At 40.5% G+C, this 19233-nt stretch overlaps 1 protein-coding gene across 1 annotated transcript in view; it reads left to right on the top strand.

Annotated features, from left to right (window-relative positions):
• The window catches only part of LOC146829842 (nicotinamide N-methyltransferase-like), a 102141-nt gene extending 84288 nt beyond the window's left edge, over window positions 1-17853 (top strand). Inside the window, exon 3 of the mRNA XM_085606738.1 lies at window positions 17048-17853. Coding sequence (XP_085462864.1) covers window positions 17048-17483 — 436 coding nt within the window. The 3' untranslated portion in view covers window positions 17484-17853. The remainder of the gene's footprint in view (window positions 1-17047) is intronic.
• The last annotated feature ends 1380 nt before the right edge of the window (window positions 17854-19233 follow it).

Genomic DNA, 19233 nt, shown 5'->3' with positions numbered 1-19233 from the left:
TCCTTTATGGTGCACTGCCATCCCGCTTGCCCTCTGTGGTGTATTGATAAGCTGCAACCCCTGATGTTTGCCCTGTAAGGTCAATTTGGTGCCCCTGCTCATCTCACTCCATTCCTGTGTTATCTGTGTCCATGTCCCTTCCCCATTCCTTCTGCCCTCTGTGATCCTATTTCCCTTACTTGCCAAAATTGTGAACTTGGTAAGAGTGAGACTTGAAAAAAAAAGTGTTGGGAATTGATTTTCTCCATTGACTTACATTGAAAAAGAGGAGATTTTTAGGCGACAGATAAAATAAAGTATTTTGGCCTTAAAAACATTACTAGTCTTCTGCCTGAATCTGGTCTATCGACATGTATGGTTGTAATGCCACTGTCTCATTATTCTGCCCTCAGTGGTCTTTTATATTGCCACAGCCTCTTCTCCCTGTCTTGCAAGGTTGGTTTAGCCCCCCCTTCCTTCCTTTCCTCTGCCCTCCAGGGTCCGTGGTGCTTCCACTTCCCAGCCCACATGCCCAGTGTCGCCAACTTGTTACCTCTGCACCCCTCTCCATTAGAGGGTCTTATTCCCATAGAAATTATGGTTTGTGTTCTCAACCGCTAAAATGAGAACATATTTTCTGAATTCTCTAATAGCAACAGTGTGAATTTACAGAAAATGTGCTCTTATTTCAGCTTCAGGAGCACCTTCCATATCCTCTATGAGAAAATCATGAGAAACTGTTTTTTTCTCAACACAATTGATGAAATCACATTAGAATGCACCACAGATCTTAAAATGAATATGGTACTTTCAACAAATTATTTTAAAATCTCTTATCACCCTTATATGTTCTTTATTTTGTGACCCTTAAAACCTGCCATTCACACCAGTGTAATATGTGATGTGTTGCAATCACATATTAAAATGGCCCCAGGCGGCCCACCGGAGGGCTCAAAAACAAAATTAAATAAATGAAGATAAACGGAACACACCCACTAAAGGGTTAAATCAATGAATGCACTTCAAATCCCATAGTGCAAAGGCGGTATATGGAAGTCACCTGTGATCCCACTGAAGGGAATTAATTGCCGGAAATTACTTTGCTCCGCTTTTGTCTAAGCCTGTGAACAAGATCCAGGAGGCTTGAAACGCGTCGGGCAGAAAAGATGATCCTGGCATGAATGCATAGTCGTATGCTCCTGCAAGTAATAAAGCTTCTGTTGAAGTTATCCGCTGTTGGAGTGCGCATTTTGTTTTTGGACATTTTTGAAAGATATGATAACGGCTGTCCCACCGTGAAATGCGCACCGCCTGAGAAACACAGTTGCCGCCGGGGCACCAAACTGTTCATCGCGTCAATGCGGCCACAGTGGACAATATACTGGACTGTGCACTCATGCCTGGAGGCCCACCGGAGGGCTCAAAAACAAAATTAAATAAATGAAGATAAACGGAACACACCCACTGGAGGGTTAAATAAATGAATGCACTTCAAATCCCATAGTGCACGGCGGTATATGGAAGTCACCTGTGATCCCACTGAAGGGAATTAATTGCCGGAAATTACTTTGCTCCGCTTTTGTCTAAGCCTGTGAAAGAGAGCCAGGAGGCTTGAAACGCGTCGGGCAGAAAAGATGATCCTGGCATGAATGCATAGTCGTATGCTCCTGCAAGTAATAAAGCTTCTGTTGAAGTTATCTGCTGTTGGAGTGCACGTTTTGTTTTTGGACATTTTTGAAAGATATATATATATATATATATATATATCACTGAAAAAAACATGGGTTTCACACACGTTATAGTTAGAAATTTGCATTTAAAAAACCTTGCAAATTCACTGAAAAAACCATAGGTTTCACACATGTTATAGTTAGGAATTAGCATTTAAAAAACCTTGCAAATTCAGTGAAAAAACCAAAGGTTTCACACATGTTATAGTTAGCTGGACATTTCACTCATAAAAAACCAATGAAATTCCCCCGTTATAGTTAGTTCAGCTAACTATAACTCGCGCGCCCGCAATGCACTGCTGATGACGTCACATATTACATCACTCATGACATGGTCACTGACATCACTCATGACATCACTGATGACATCTCAAATGACATCACTGATGACATCACTGATGACATCATCCAGTGAATGTGTGTTTTTCTGAAAATTAAATATGTTTTATATATGTATATCTCAAGGTCAATGGAAGAATAAATGGGTATATAAGTGTCTAAATGGATGCTTTGTTTTTGAAAAATGTATTGTGTTACTGACTGATTAAGTGTATCATAGTGAATACATGGCTTACTGAGTAATGTTTAAATATGAAAATATCTGTATCAGTCTCTCACTTTGTGTATAAGTGGCTGCATGGGTTGGTGAGTAGCTTCATGGGTGTCTATATAGGTTATTAGTTGTTTTTTTGAGTCTCAGTCTGAGTGTCTGTATGGTTCGGTGGGGGGTATTATGTAGTGCATAGGTGTATGAATGAGTGATTCACTCTTGTATGTGTTGAAGACAGCATGTGTGCAGGACTGTATGGGTGGATGAGTGTGTGAATGGTTGTGTTAGTGAGTGAATGACTGTCTCAATAGTGTCTTTATGAGTAACTACATATGTTTTAAACTAGTATATGTGACTATTGGTGTATATAAGTGAGTATATGTGAGAGTGAGAGATTGAAAGAGTTCCTGTATGAATAAGTATGTGTTTCTATAAGTGATTGTTTATAAGACTAAGTATGTGTAAGTTTCCGTAGAAGTAAGTGTGGTGGTGTGTGTATAACTGTATAAGCTAATAAATGTATGTTTGTTTCTTTATTAGCATGAGTGAGTATGTGTGAGTAACTCTATGGATGAGTGGCATTGTGTAACAGGATGTATAGGTGTATGAGTACATATGATGAGTGAGTGCATGTATGAGTGACTGTATAGGACTGTTGGTGAATGAGTGGATGTGTATGTGGTTCTTAGAATTACTTAAGAGGTTCTTGTAACTGGTATTGGTATGTCCATTGTTTTGAAAATTTCAGTCTCTATTTTTGAATGTGTGTATCAAAGGTTATATTAGGGGAAGAGGAGGTCTGCCACTCTATCACAAGGATGATGTCATCAGTGATGTCATCAGTGATGTCATTTGAGATGTCATCAGTGATGTCATGAGTGATGTCAGTGACCATGTCATGAGTGATGTAATATGTGACGTCATCAGCAGTGCATTGCGGGCGCGCGAGTTATAGTTAGCTGAACTAACTATAACGGGGGAATTTCATTGGTTTTTTATGAGTGAAATGTCCAGCTAACTATAACATGTGTGAAACCTTTGGTTTTTTCACTGAATTTGCAAGGTTTTTTAAATGCTAATTCCTAACTATAACATGTGTGAAACCTATGGTTTTTTCAGTGAATTTGCAAGGTTTTTTAAATGCTAATTTCTAACTATAACGTGTGTGAAACCCATGGTTTTTTCAGTGAATTTGTATGGTTTTTTAAATGCTAATTCTTAGCTATAACATATGTGATTCCCAAATTTTTTTTTATTGTTTTTTTTTTTTTTTTATAAAATCTTATATTAAATGTGTTTTTTTAAAAAAAAACAAGTTTTTTTTAAAACTTTTTATTCTCTTAAAACACTATGTTTTTTTTCTTTAAAATCTGCAATATTGCAAGATTTTTTTTTTTTTTTTACCGAACAGGTAAGATATATTAGTATAACTTTGAAAATATTTTATTTATTTTTTTTAGTGCGCGTACGGTAAGCTTACGGTAAGCGTACGGTTTACGCAATGTCCATAATTTATCTACGCTGTTTGCGTATAGTTACGCAATTTGCGTAGCCGCGCGTACTGCGCGTGGGGCGCGTACGCGTGTACGCTACATGCGCACGTTACGCGGAAGTGTTGGGGAGTGACTGTTATGCGCATGCGCTCGAGCGCGTGTCTTTTTTACGCGCATGCGTACTTTTGCCGTAAGCGCACCGTAAGCACACCGTAAGCGTACGGTTGGTCATGTGATCATGAAACACAACTTTTGATTGGTTGAAACTACTTTCAGTTCTAGAACTCTCCTACACCACACCCATTCCCCTCATTTCTGCTTGTGATCCCTTAGGAGAAGGAGCTGGGTTGTCTTTGTGATACGATGGCAGAACAGCAGAGCCCTTCTGAGAGTGAGGCTAGCAGCACTACCTTGAGGCAGTGAGCGAGGAAACAAAAGACCTCTTTCATATGGGAGTATTTTTCTTTTCCAGAGGGCCAGCAAAAGGTAAATGCACCCTTAGTGACTTGTAAGCTGTGTGGCCGTGTACTTTCAAGAGGGAATCCCGACAGGAAGTATTCCTTCGGGAATCACACCATGATGAGACACCTTAAGGATGTACACAGAAGGCCACATGCTCGACTTACTGAAGGTAACCCTTCAGTAAATCAACCAAGCACATCCACAGCAGCTCAGCCTGGACCATCATCTGCAGTGCCGAGTCCTTCTTCTGCAGGTCAGGTGAGCCCTTCATCTGTGGGGGGAGCATCTCCTTTTTCTTCTCCTCAGGAAATTAACCCTCGGTTTCTGAGGGTTGAAATACGGTGCGCCACTTGTCATGATCTAATTTGTTATAGGGAGACCAGTATTTCCCTAGTGAACAATAAAATAGATCAGCACACTTGTCGTACCGTCTAATATTCCCATTCTTTCTTTCCTCTGTCCCTGCATGAACACAACGGCTCTTTTAAGAGCCAACCTTACCTTTCATCTATTTTTTATATATGTTTTTAAAACTTTTTTTTGTTTTTTTTTTACCGTACGCGTACGGTACGCGTAATTATTATTTTTTTTTTAAAAAAACACTAAAAATCAATTATCACATTACAAGGTCCTTGACAGACTACAAAGAAAAACTGAAAATGTGATTGTGGAGAAGTGGAAAAAAGGGACCATGATCTTTTTGACTTACCATACCCACTCAAAAAAATATTTATTCATTGAAATTTTTTTTTAATTGCTTTAAAAATGGTTCTAGTTTTCGAAAATTATCTATCTCAATCTGAAAAAAAAGAAAAAAGTATTAATATTTAATAAAACATTTTATAATACAGTACACATATTTACATATTTTTCCCAAAAAATGTTTGCCTTTTTTTTGCTGTTTTCAAAACGAAATTTCTGTGCCAATTTGAAAGCACACTTACTACTCTTTTTTTTGGCAAGTGATAAACACTTTTACAGACTGACACATTATGAATCCACTTTTCAGATTCTTAAAAAAGCACATGTCCAAACTGCTTTTTCAGACCAGCACCATGTGTAACCTGGTTGACTGCCTACACTCCAGCAAGGGCAACCAGCCTTAGTGATGCTGAATGTATTTGCATTACTGACTGAAACCTCAAACCCCACTCGCTTGTGAATACTGTGCATGATTCCACAGGGTAAGCAGCTGGGTGTGTGCTAAGAGTCTGCTTCTGCACCAAAAAATTGCTCCCCCTTTCCATCTAATGCAACTGTGAAATCACCAGAGCAATACGCAATAAATCTCTGCCTGTAATTCCTATATGCACACAGAGTCATGTTTTCACATTAGTCACAAAACGAAATTTCTTTGCCATTTTGAAAGCACACTTACTACTCTTTTTTTTGGCAAGTGATAAACACTTTTACAGACTGACACATTATGAATCCACTTTTCAGATTCTTAAAAAAGCACATGTCCAAACTGCTTTTTCAGACCAGCACCATGTGTAACCTGGTTGACTGCCTACACTCCAGCAAGGGCAACCAGCCTTAGTGATGCTGAATTTATTTGCATTACTGACTGAAACCTCAAACCCTTAAAGTATTCTTTATTTTTACCAGTACACCTTAATTTATGGTGAAAACATAGTCCATATTATTTTACATGTTCTTCACATTTAAATTTCTCCCAAAACAGAAAATAATAAACACAACTTCAACAAAAGGAATCCCATTTCTATTATTCATTTCTTAATTTACCATATACATCCCCTCTCAAACTCTAAACTCACCTTTAAAATTAGTTAGCTGTGAAAGAAATGTGGCACTCAAACAGCAGATTATCAGAGCCAGGATCTCTGTTCTTTACACCTCTCTCCTCTCAGCAGAACCAGATAATGGCAAACTTTCCCTCTCTTTTTCCACACATATACATGTTAGTTTCAAATCTCAGTGCTTCCCCCTTTTTTTCAAAAGTAATCACACATTTCTATTGGTTGAAAACCAACCCTTTTCCAAAAGTACCCTTCCCCCAACTTGACTTCTGCCTAGTACCCTTCCCCCAACTTGACTTCTGCCTGCTACCATAGCAACAGCTCATGGAACACTGCTGTGTGGAGTTAGGTCAGAAGTTCACCAAACAATGTTTCAATTCCACAGAGCAAGAGTGCTTGACTTTTCAAACCTAACAGCAAATCCATAGTACTGTTCTTTGGTAATACATTTTTCTGTACCAATACAAAACATGCTTCTATTAATTTACACATACAGCTTAGTTTTTATTCTAGAATGGTATGAAACAGCCAATCAGTTCTTTTTTTTATGAAAAAAATATGTATGCCTCCATTTCCAAACTGTCTTTCTTTTCATATTGCCATTCTACTGAAAGACACCTCCTGAGTGCATCCAGTTCTCCTTTGAAGATGTTCACAGTGTGGATTGTAGGGCACAGCTATGTCTTCTGGAGTGAAAAGTATGCAGAGAAAACAGATATGGTGAGAGACCTTGCTTTGCCAAATGTAGACATTAAATGGATTGGTCAGAGAGGGTTAAAGTGGCACCAATTGATGCCATTGGTGAAATCCTTCATGCACATCCAACACCCTGACCTCATAATAGTGCACTGTGGTGGCAATGACCTAGGCACTTTGACTGGGGTAGGTCTGGAAATGCTTATGAAGGACACCTTTGCACAACTGTTTTCACTTTTCCCTAAAACTGCCTTTGTGTTTTCTAACACATGCCAAAGGCAAAAATGGAACTGGTCCAATCATTTCTGTCCGCAGATTGACCAAGCAAGAAAGCACGTCAACAAATCTGTTTCTGCTTTCCTCCGTGACTATGGTATGGGTTCCATTTACCACAACAACTTGCGTTACGACATGCAAGACATTTATAGAGGAGATGGTGTGCACTTCAATGATGAAGGGAACAGAGTCTTCCTCTTGAACCTTAGACTCTGCATCGGTACTTACTTGTAGGTACCACTAAAAAATCATTTCATAAACACAACGGCTCTTTTTAGAGCCCCCTAATATCTAAACACTTAAATCTGAATTTCATTTATTTTTTTATTTTTTTTTCTACCGTACGCTTACGGTAAGCTTACCGTACGCGTACCCCGCGATTTTTTTTAAAATCAATAAATGTTGTCTTTGTACTTTTCTGTCCTTCTTTGACCCCCTTACAAATGTAAGGGGGTCTGTAACTCTCCTCCTTGCCCCCTTTTCAAGATATCACTCTTTTTTTTTCTGAGTGAAACACACGAAATGGCGGCCGCCGCTTCCTGGTTTCGACCGATTCGAATGTTTACTAAGATCTAAGAGCCAATCAGAATCGCGCTCGCGCACGCCATCGTACGCGTACAGTAAGCGTACCGTAAGCGCACCGTAAGCTGGCTCAGATATATATATTGATTTAAAGGATATTTTCTCAGAATCTACTGAACAGATTTACACCAAACCTACAAAAGGCACTTCCTTGACCTGAGGACTACCTCTCTGCCAAATTTCAAGTAATTCTGTTCAGCCGTTCGGGCTGTAGCTGTGTCTAAAGGTCCTATGGAAAAATGCATGGGAAAAACGCGTTTTGGGACCCCCCTTTTATCTCAGCCCCCGCTTGACAAATCCCCCCGAGACTTTCAGGGTAGGAGCGGAGCGTAGCGCCCCACCTATTTTGAAAAATTCGCGAGGATTCGTCAGCCGGCGCAAAAGTTATTCCAAATAGAATGTTGCGGATTTCCTATGGAAACGTGGTCCTAACTATAACTACCTACTGGCGACCGCCAGTAGGTAATATATATATATATATATATATACAAAAGAAACTGCTCCCAGCATTGAGGCGCCTCACACTTCATGCTTACATACCATTTTATTGGAGCTTTCACAGGGATAAAACAGCGTGAGGCCAAACTTTTGCTTCAGTCTTCGTTTCCCATATGCGTTTTGGGAGCATTCTCCCTTGATCACTGGCACAGGCAGCATTCTCAGTGACTACCACATCAGCATCTAATAATATAATATCACAGAGGGGTGTATTGATACCAGTTGCCGAGTTTAAAGGGGCTTAAATAAAATTTAAATAAGGAGCAATATACATGTCCTCATAATCTAGTAGGTGTAAAACCCTATAGACATTTATCAGCCCATACTCCTAAGTCATTTGGAGAGTCATACCTCAAACATTTGTAACTTTCAGAAATGTTAGCTGGACAATTGCAAAATATGTAAATTAAATTGTGCGAGTTCAGACTGAAACAATGGAATTACAATATCACTAGTTCGACTAAGTAGGTGAGTTCTAAACTATAAATTATTTCACAGCATATTCATCACATAAATTCCCAAGATATCTAACTTTGGCATGGCTCCAGGTACCAAAAACAGTGATGTAAAACATTCAGGTCGTTCAGGATTATCCAGGAGCAAAGTATGGGCATGAAGGAGCAGAATCCCAAAGAACTTGTTAAAGTTCTTGGAGACTCTAATAAGAGCCTCAATCATCTTCAGTCTAACCTTCTTGAAAAATCTCTTCCTGTTGAATTTACTCTTAGTTTCACAGGGATTTTTGATACTAGAAGTGACAATAATCCAATTATAGGAATGAGTGTTTTAAAGTAATTTGATGCAATTTGCAATGCTGGCCCAATAATAAAGATGCTGATCCACGAATGCCTTTCCCCCCAGATTATGGGTAGTTTTAAAAATGTAAGGGCTCAGCAATCTTTCTTCCCTTTCCAGAGAAATTGACTTAATATCATGTCCAGTTGTTTAAATTATGTATAAGAGACATACAAAGGACATGCCCGAAATAAGATGTACACTTTTTGGGAGGCTATTTTTCTTAAATAAATTAATTCAGCCAATTAAATAAATGTGCAAATGCATCCACTTGGCCAACTTTACCTTGATCTTTTGTATAAATATAATTCTACTCATAAGAAAATGTAATTGTAGTAGCAAATAATGATACCAAGATATTAGCGTTAGTTGTCACTCGAGGCTCAGAACTGGTGGCCCTTCCTACCAAGAAAGGTTGTGTCTAGTTGAGTTTATACCCAGATATTTGTGCCAAACTCTAAAGCAGCTTGATCTATTATGCTAATTATTGGGTCACTGCAGTTTGAAAAAACTAAATATCATCTGAATATACAGCCAAAGGTGAAGCTAAGACTACATTTGTATTGGTGGTGATCTTGTTTTGTAAAGCCAAATATATGGCTTCATATATAAGGCATAAATAATGGAAGAGAGCGGGCAGCCCTGCCAAGTACCTCACATTATTAAAATGTAAGGAGTAAGCTCCTGTTGAATATTGATTTGAGCCTTAGGTGCCTTATACATAGCACAAATCAATTTAATAAACTTGGCGCTAATATTGAACTGTGCTAGTAGTTCCAAGAGAAACATCAAAGAATACCTGTCAAATGCGTTCTCAGCATCTAATAATATAATATTCAAGGGCTCTTGTGGAGGTTCAGCCCGGTCATCCAGGGTAGAATTGAGTTTAGTATGCGCAGTCGTTTCCCTACCGAAGCCATGCTGTTCCGTGGATGTAAGTCCTAAGATCTCAGAATCTTGGTTAAGTACGGAAATAGGTCAATATTAGGTACATTCATCCGGTTCCTTATGTTATATTTAAAATATTGTTATTGTGGCTTCATTCAAGGAAGAAGGGATACAGCCTGAGTCCTGAATTTCCCCATTCACACTATTAAAAATAATTTTGTGATTATAAAAACCAGAATGTTGTGGATTTCAGATGAAATATAATCTGATCCTGGGGCTTTCACTCCAGGCTATAACCTATTTTTGAAGAACTCCTCACTAAGCATGATGTTATCCTCATTATCAAGTTTCCGCACGTTTATGGGTCTGAGAAATTCTCCAATGACTGTATGATGGCTGTCCAATTCCTCTTAATAAAGTTCAGCATAATATGCTGGAAATACCAATAGATTCTCAGAGTGATGAGTACATAGCCGGCCATCTGGATGCCTGATTTGAGCAATAGCAATTGGCAACACGATGAGCTTACTTAAGCATGCCAACAGCTTGCCGGATTATTTGACTATTGCACAAAGTAAGGTATATGTTGGAAATGCCTTTTTATTGAGCTTAGCAGTTAGTAAAGCCTTAATACAACTGCGTAAGTTTGTGTATGTTTTTTGTGCTGGCCTGAGCGGGACATCATTTATGACATATGGACATATGGATTTGAATGAACATATTCAGCTGCCTGCCAGCAGAGCTTTCTATTTTTGTGTTTGTTTTAGGATGTGCTGAGTCTTCATCAATCAATGAATTTTCATGCCTAAATGTACATAAATACAGAATATAATTAGAAGGACCTAAATATATTTTGGGAAATTCTAGCCACATGAGTTTGTATTAAATTAACAGTTGCCTTCCAATAGCAACAGGACAACTGAGTGATCCGAATGTAGAAGATGCAGAAGTTCTGTGGCGCTTGAGGATATATACTTAATGCAGCATTTCAATATGTTGTGAATTTCAGCCTACATTTTAGTAATATAGGTTTCCTGTAACACTAGAATATCTTGTGTGATATGCAATGTTTCAGAAAAGACCTTAGCTTTCCTCTTCCCACTTTTCATACCATTATTATTCCAAGATAAGATGTTAACCATTGTCCTTATTAGTTTTATTGTTACCTGAAACTAATTTAACAAATGCTGCTTGATTTCCAGGCTTTAAGTAATCATTAACTGTCGTTTTTCTTGTTTGTCCCACCTCCCCTTCTCTTCCCCTTCTTCCATCCATTCCCCTATTTGCTCCCCCCACCCATCCAAAGGCCTCCAGAAGTCCCCCAGCCCTGGTCCTGCTGTTGGATGGAGACATCCTGTGCTAATGGGATGTCACGCCTGACATCCAGGCAAAAGTATAGTTTCAGCTCCAGTAAATTGTCTCCGGAATAAACACCATTAGCCCTCTGCCCTCCAATTCCAACTCCCTGACCCCCAATTAAATATACGTAAAAGACAAAGAATTATTGGACACTCATCTTGTAAACACTGCTCTGGTTTGCAGAATATAATAAACGAAGCTTTCCAACTGACTGTCAGAGAGGAGCCCCTTGTAAAAGAAACTGGAATTGAAATGGCCTTGAACTGGAAAGCCCTACATTTTGCGTCCTGGATTCCTTTTTCAAGGCCAAATTTTGGAATATGGAAAAATAATACCCCTCTGGTACAGTGAATCTCCTATGCTCCCTGGCTATGGAGAGTGTTATCACGTTAATAATAAAGTCCCATGAATAGACAATTATGGTTGGCGGTCTTTTTCTGGGTTCATATGGGCCCTATGGAACCCCCTTTGGGAGTGCAATTGTCAGTGAGTTGGCGGAGTAATGTCTAGAGCTTAGATAATTACCGAGAACATAAGGAGAGATACGTTTATCAATCCATTTGCTCATAGTCACCTCTGTGTGATCACTACTGCCTGCCGACTCTGACCCTTCTGGTATGCCCACCAAGCACAAATGTGATCTGTGGGATTGACTCTCGAGGTCCTCGATTTACATTTAAGAGTTTGAATTTTAGCTCCCATAGCCTTTTATTTCTTTTCCACTTGGGCAGATACAACCACCTGAAGGTTGGTTTCTATTGTTTTTTCTAGTATCAACAAAGTGAGAGATCTTATGCTTGCTAGAGAGTACTTTTAATGTCAAATTTTCAAATTTGGTAGCTTGTGTACATTGACTTCTTTTGAATGAGTGCACATCCTTTAGCATATTCCTAAGCAGAGACTTAGTAGATGTTGAAGTTATTTAGTGTGTAAAATACTCCTTGGAGTTGTCTGCCTCATATATCTTGAGGGTATACAAAATATCAGGAATTAGTTAAAAATGAGGGGATGAGAAAAAGTCCACAATTACTCTCCCAATGTCATTAAGGTCTATACTGAAAGCAACAGCACTAAGTTGTCCAGTGGACTGGCCTTTCTCTGGGAGGCCTTGAGGTAATGTATAGGAAGTGTAGCTATGCAAATGATTAGAAATCTGATGTCCTCTTGGGTGTTGTTTCTGAGCATAGTCTTCCTAGCCGCTCGCCTTAGTGAAAATACATGGTGCTCTGAGTTTGTTTGGGTCGTTGCCTTCTAACTATTTCAGAGCACAGGTCAGGATATTAGGTTGGCTGTGTCTCAACATTAATGTTTGTGTTTCTTTAATCATTCAAGTACAAATAAAGCTCTCTGCTTGGCGGTAAGCTGGTCCAGATAATTTCTTTCCCCCTCCACTTGTAGAATGAGGTGCCCAAGACTGAGATGTAGTTATGGGCTGACTAAATCCAACAGCTGCTTCTGGTATGGGTAAGGATTCACGATTTGTCAAGACATATGCTTCCTGCATGATCACTGAACTTTCAGCTACTGTAGCCATATTCACCCTCCCCACCCACTTCTTTATGGTGGCAGCAATAGCTAAGGCATCTTGCTGACCTATTCAGAAATTTACAGGGGTGGAGGTACCATAACAGTTGAGCACTATTGTAGCGAGAATAAGACCAACTGTGGGAGTTCTTGCGACTGCCTCAGGGAGCCTATCTAAGGTTACGCTCATTGCAATAATTGTCACTGCAGGGATAGGACATGAATTGGAAGTTTCATGGTAATCAGAGGGAGAAGGGATATTCACCTCAGCTTCGTCTCCCATTTTGAGGCCTGAACTTAGATTATTGATACGAGTGCCCTCTATATGTATATTCTGGGAATTGCCATTGTTTGTAAGGTATTACAAGCCTGCCAGCTCTCCTGGTTTGCCCTTGAGCTTTTCATGCCGACCCTTGCCTCTGCCCTTGGTCACTTTAAGGGGTTTATGTACTTCTGCCCTGTGTGCCCCGTGACTCCTCAAGTTATTAGCTCTGGATTTGATGCCAGCCATTAACCCCTCTAGTGTCAATGACTTTGCATATTCAGTCCTCTAGTGGTTCTGCCAATAGAAATAAGTAGCAAAGTTATGAAAAGATTATAGCTGTCGGTAAGCTCAAGCTAAGAAGGTGGTATGAATCAAGTAGAACAACTTAAGTAGATTATATAGAAATTATTTACATGAGATAGTTATGGAACTATCCAGGGGATAAGACTCAGTAATCTGTCAAATGTAAGTTAGATATAGGCCTGGGCTAAAATTCCGTTCCGTGATAATTTGACATTTTCGCGTTCCGCGGAGAGCGTGAAAATGTCAAAATTTCCGCAATCCGCATTTTACTGGAAATGATTTGCTTGCTCGCGCTGTAAAATAATACATTCTCGCGTGCGTGCAATCACCTTACCTGAATCCCGACAAGTTTTCCCGATCCGGTCGCGTTCTCCACGAGATGTTGGATTGTTGGTAGCCATTTGTGCTGTCTCGCGACAGTTCGCGCCCGCAGTAACGTCATTCGTCGCGCGATCACGTCTTTCTTCTCACAATCATGCACCGCGAGACAGTGAAAACAAGATGGCCGCGTCCGTGAGCAACTGCATGGGTAAGTTGGCGAGCCGCGACCACGCAGAAAATACCACGAATGGGCGGGAAAAAAACTTCTGCATCTTTGCGATATTTCCACGTGTTTGCGGAGATTTTTAAAATTTTCGCGATAATTTGCGAAAGTGAAGTTCGCAAATTCCGCCCACCCCTAGTTCGATATCCTCAAAAAATCAAGTAAAGTACCTTCCGTTCCATTTGATTTCCAGCTTGGGCTTCATCAGGCTCATACGGCATCCTCCAGAGCCTCCCACTGAGAGCCCAGTGGGATCCTGTGAAGTATCCTTTTCAGCTCAATACAAGTTTCAGCACACAAGTGTATCCCACTAGTTAACTACCTCACCAACAGCTTAGATTAAACTGAGCGGCGTAGGAAGCCGCTGCCTTTGTGTTGTCCGAATCAAAAAGCCTCACCAGCAGCCCAGCGAGTTGTGCCCAGAGACAAAGCTGCAGACCTGGGTAGGCCAATATAAAAGCCAGAGTACTCAGTCAGAACACGCATCCAGGCAAGTAGATTGTAGAGAGGTAATCAAAGTCACGTCAATATCGCTCAGTATCATAGTCATTGCAGCCCAGAGTGACACAAATATGATAGGTTGGTCATTGGAGAATCGGAGCCAAATTCTAGTGTCCAATCCGATATCGCTCTGATATAGCAGAGAGATGAAACTCTTGAGGATTTCTTTTGCTCCTGGATGCGTTCTCACTGCCGGATGCCATATTGCCTCCACCTTCACCCTGGAAGGGCTAAGTATAGTATATTGTCATGGAGTGTTGTGGCAAACAGTGAATTGGTGTACAGTGGAGTGGCATAGAGTGTTGTGGCATAGAGTGGGGTGGCGTGCACTGTCTTAGGGTGGATTGGAAGTGCATAGTGCGAGGTGGCATACAGTGAAACAGCGTAAAGTGGAGTGGGATAGAGTGAAGTGCCATACAGTGGAATACTGTAGAGTGGAGTGGCATAGAATGGAATGACATAGAAACCAATGGCATACAGTGGATTACAGTGGAGTGGAATGGTATAGACTGAGTGAGATACAGTGGAGTGGCATACAGTTAAATAACGTATACTGAAGTGGCATAGACTGGAGTGGTGTATAATAGAGTGGCGTGTAATGGAGTTTAATGGAGCGGTGTGAAGTGAAGTGGAGTGGCATGTTATAGAGTAGAGTCGAGTGGTGTACATTGGAGTCGAGTAAACTAGAATGGCGGGGAGACAAATAATATTTTTTAGAGTGGAGTGGATTGACATAGAGTCACATAGAGTGGAATGGCATACAGTGGAATAGCATATACTGAAGTGGCATAGACTGGAGTGGTGTATAATAGAGTGGCGTGTAATGGAGTTGAAAGGAGCGGCGTGAAGTGAAGTGCAGTGGCGTGTTATAGAGTAGAGTCGAGTGGTGTACATTGGAGTCGTGTAAACTAGAATGGTGGGGTGACAAATAATGTTTTGTAGAGTGGAGTGGATTGACATAGTCACATAGAGTGGAGTGGCATACAGTGGAATAGCATATACTGAAGTGGCATAGACTGGAGTGGTGTATAATAGAGTGGCGTGTAATGGAGTTGAATGGAGTGGTGTGAAGTGAAGAGGAGTGGCATTTTATAGAGTAGAGTTGAGTGGTGTACATTGGAGTGGTGTAAACTAGAATGGTGGGGAGACAAATAGTGTTTTGTAGAGTGGAGTGGAGTGGCATAGAGGGGAGTGCCATTGAGTGGAGTAGCGTACACTGAAATAGGGTACAGTGGCACACAGTGCCAATATTTTAGACTGGAGTGGTGTACACTGGAGTGGCATAGGTTGTAGTAACATACAGAAGAGTGCAATACAGTAAAATGATGCTGAGGGGATTTACATAGAGTGGAGTGGCATACTGTAGAATAGCATACAGTAGAGTGGCATACAGTGTAGTGGTGTAGAGTGGCATAGAGTGAAGAACAGGGAGTGGAATAGCATTGACTTGAGTAATGTAGACTGGAGTGTCATAGATTGCAGTGGCATAGAGTGAAGTGGTGTATAGTGAAGTGGCGCACAGTGGAGAGGCAGAGAATGGAGTGGCATGTCATAGAGTGGAGTATTGTGCCATTGAGTGAAGTGGAGTGGTATGTCATACAGTGGAGTCTGATGTTGTACAGTGGAGTGTCATGTAATGGGGTCTAATTTAAAGAGAAGCAGTGTGAAAATGGCTGAATGGATGTACATTAAATTTTGCAGGAAAATAGACTATGGTGTGCAGAGTACTGCAAGGAAATGCTTTGCATTGTCCTTTGTTTCCTTAAATTTATTTTACAAAACCTTGGCAAAACATATTGGCCATGTTTTTCTTGCTAAATCTGAATTAAGTATTTGGTTGCCCTTGAAACACATGCTTGATGCAAGCGTAAGGCAATACAATCATAAATCTGTCCCATAATGATATGTTGACATTGCAGTATACCGTGGTAAAATCCAATGACAAGACAGTATATGACGAAGGATTCTGCACACAGAATTTGTGGAATTTGAAAACTCTGTGTTTCTCTGCTAATGAATAGTTTTTGACAAATTCAGTGGCTCCAGAAATGAAAGCGAGATTTGATGTTGTCTAGTGCCAGTTTCTTACGCGTGTGGTCTTGATCTGTTGCCATCAGAGGGCTGCTTCTCGAGTAGATTTGCTGGCCCTCGAGTAGATTTTTTGATTTACTTGTAGCAACATCAACTGGAGTGACCGTTGTGCTGTTGCATACCACAACATTTGTCAATGCTACTAGCACCAAATCTAGTGCGAGCAGTGTGACATGCATATTTCCGCCGTTGGCAGAACTCCGCAGAATCTTGCACAGTTTTTATGTATTTCCACATAATTCTGCAGAGTGAAACTCTGCAAGTTCCTCCCACCCCTAGATAGGACTAATAATTCTGCCTTTACAAAATTAAAAGGCAGCCATATTCTTTTTACTGCTCTTTTGTTGTGGTCTGGGTTAGGGCCTCATATAGCTAAGTGGTAGGTTTTATCGTGGTTCCCTACCTACTTTATTTAAATGCTTATAGGTAGGGCAATTTATTAATGCTTTTTAATATATATTTTTTAAAGTTTACGAAGTACCACTCTAGTAAATAGGAAGTATAGTATTGTTTAACAAATATACCTTTCCTTAATATTTTTAAGTACTGTAATAATTTCTTGGTATTTTCACATTACTCTGCACAATTTGTCGAAGTGGATGGCTAGCACATATATATTGTCCATTTGCAAAAATCTTGTTAATATTCATACAAACTAGTTTTGAAAGAATTCCATAACTTGTGAGAAAATAACATATATAACTACATATTGAAATCAAAATTAAAATGTTTCTATGTTTGTTTTTTTTAGAGACAAATGGCCTGGGAAGGAAAATATGTTACGCAGAAAAATCAAGGACGTTTTTAAATATGACGCCAGCAAAAGTAACCCCTTGTCTCCCACCATCCTGCCTCAGGCTGACTGTCTGATTTTGCCTCATTGTTTAGAGGTCCACATGACAGATGAAGAAGAGTTTTGCAGTGGTTTAAGAAATGTCTCATCACTGTTAAAAAATGGAGGGCATTTAATAATGATAGTATGCCTTGAGACCACTTATTACATGCTTGGAGGCTTCAAGTTTCCCCATCTATGTGTGGATGAGTGTTTTATAAGGAAAGCGCTGTGTGATGCTAACTATATCATTGAGGAGCTGCAGGTTTTTCCTAGAACAGTTAATCAATTGTATGAGGTGGCAGATTACAAGAGTTTATTAGTTGTTCATGCTCGAAAAGCAATACCTGTTTAGTGTACTTATGAATCCTAATTGATAGACATAATGTCTACAGAGAGGAAAGGGATAGGTTGTCTCTGTCCTGAATCAAGATTCTTCTGTCTTCTCTTTTGTTGACCCCATTGCTGCTGACACCAGTGGTGCTCTGCTCTCTGCCTCTCCTCACTGCTTGACAACTGGACATTGCTTTTGCTGGGACCGCCTTCCCTTGGCTCTGCCAGGTTCTGATTTAATTAATATCCTCTTGGCTTTTACTGCAAAGTCACATGGATTGTGGCTCAGTCAATACCTACTGGGAGGAGTGATGCTTTGATCTTGCATTTGATTGCATTTTGGAGCTGAAAGGTTAATTCAGACTTGCAATAAAAATATGGTCCATTTTCTGAAAGAATTTCAATCTAGTGTGTTTTGTTGTGCGGTGCTCTAGCTCTGTGTGTGTGTCCATTAATGGCCATAAGTAGATGGTTCAGACAACCAGGAGATCATCCCTGTTGTAGAATGGGACCCAGCCATCTTTCCACCATCTATGAATTCCGAATGTGCATTTTATATTTAAATAAAGCTGTAAAATGCAGCAGTGAAAATAATAGTAATTCTAATCATGTATTTCATTATTTTACAGTACACTATGTGAACCATCCAGTTGTGCAGACTGATTTTAAGTTTCAATAATTTTTTTATTAATATTCAAAAGAACGACTAGCAACAGAACTACCACAAGAGCGAGGACAGTCCCCCAATGTGTTGCTTCCTCTCACCCTTCCCTTCCTCTGAACACCTACCCTTCAGACCCACTGCCTCACCCTAGTGGTCCTACAGTCCCCCAATGTGCTCCTTCTTCTCACCCTTTCCTTCCTCTGAACACCTACCCTTCAGACCCACTGCCTCACCCTAGTGGTCCTACAGTCCCCCAATGTGCTCCTTCCTCTCACCCTTTCCTTCCTCTGAACACCTACCCTTCAGACCCACTGCCTCACCCTAGTGGTCCTACAGTCCCCCAATGTGCTCCTTCCTCTCCCCCTTTCCTTCCTCTGAAACCTAATCTTCAGACCCACTGCCCCTAGTGGTCCTATACCTTTGTATTCCTTGCACTAATCTTAGGAACCACGGGCATATTTACAAGATGGCGATAAAAAATTATCGCCGCTATTGCTGCCGAAAAGCGGCGATAATTTTATCGCCTAATTAGCAAGGCCGCGCTAACGCGTGAAACCTTGCTTTAGCGTCAGGATTCCTAACGCCCAGCTTTGCATCTCTAATGAGATGCAAAGTGGGTGTTGCTGACCTGACATGACTGGAGAAATGTCGCTAAGCGACCTTTCTCCTATCATCAAGCCCCATGCTATGAAGCATAGCAGCAGGAAAAGTAGTGATGACCCCTGTTATCGCTACTTTCCTTACGCCTGCTTCAGGACTGACTTAGCCATGATATCCTATGGAGGGTGGATATCATGGCTACGTTTCTGAGGCCCTATCAACAAGCTGACGCCACACTATTTGTGAGATTATCGCTGGGTTTCCAGCGATAATCTCACGTTAGGCAGTGAGTGTGAGGATCTTTATCGCTGAGGAGATAAGCGTTGCTAATAGCACGCTATCTCAGCGATAAAAATCCACGTTACCCGACGATAATTATCCTCACGCTAAGAGCGCTGAGCGATACTTATCACCGGTTGTTGCTGATATGCCTCCACATCTGTCTAGTAATGTGTTTCCTTCTACCAATGGCCTATTGGTTGGTGAACTACGCGCCTGACCTCTATCT

This window comes from Triturus cristatus, chromosome 5_2, assembly GCF_964204655.1.
Source record: "Triturus cristatus chromosome 5_2, aTriCri1.1, whole genome shotgun sequence".
NCBI lineage: Eukaryota > Metazoa > Chordata > Amphibia > Caudata > Salamandridae > Triturus > Triturus cristatus.
Note: the sequence above shows the minus strand (reverse complement) of the source record. Positions and strands in the feature narration are given on the sequence as shown.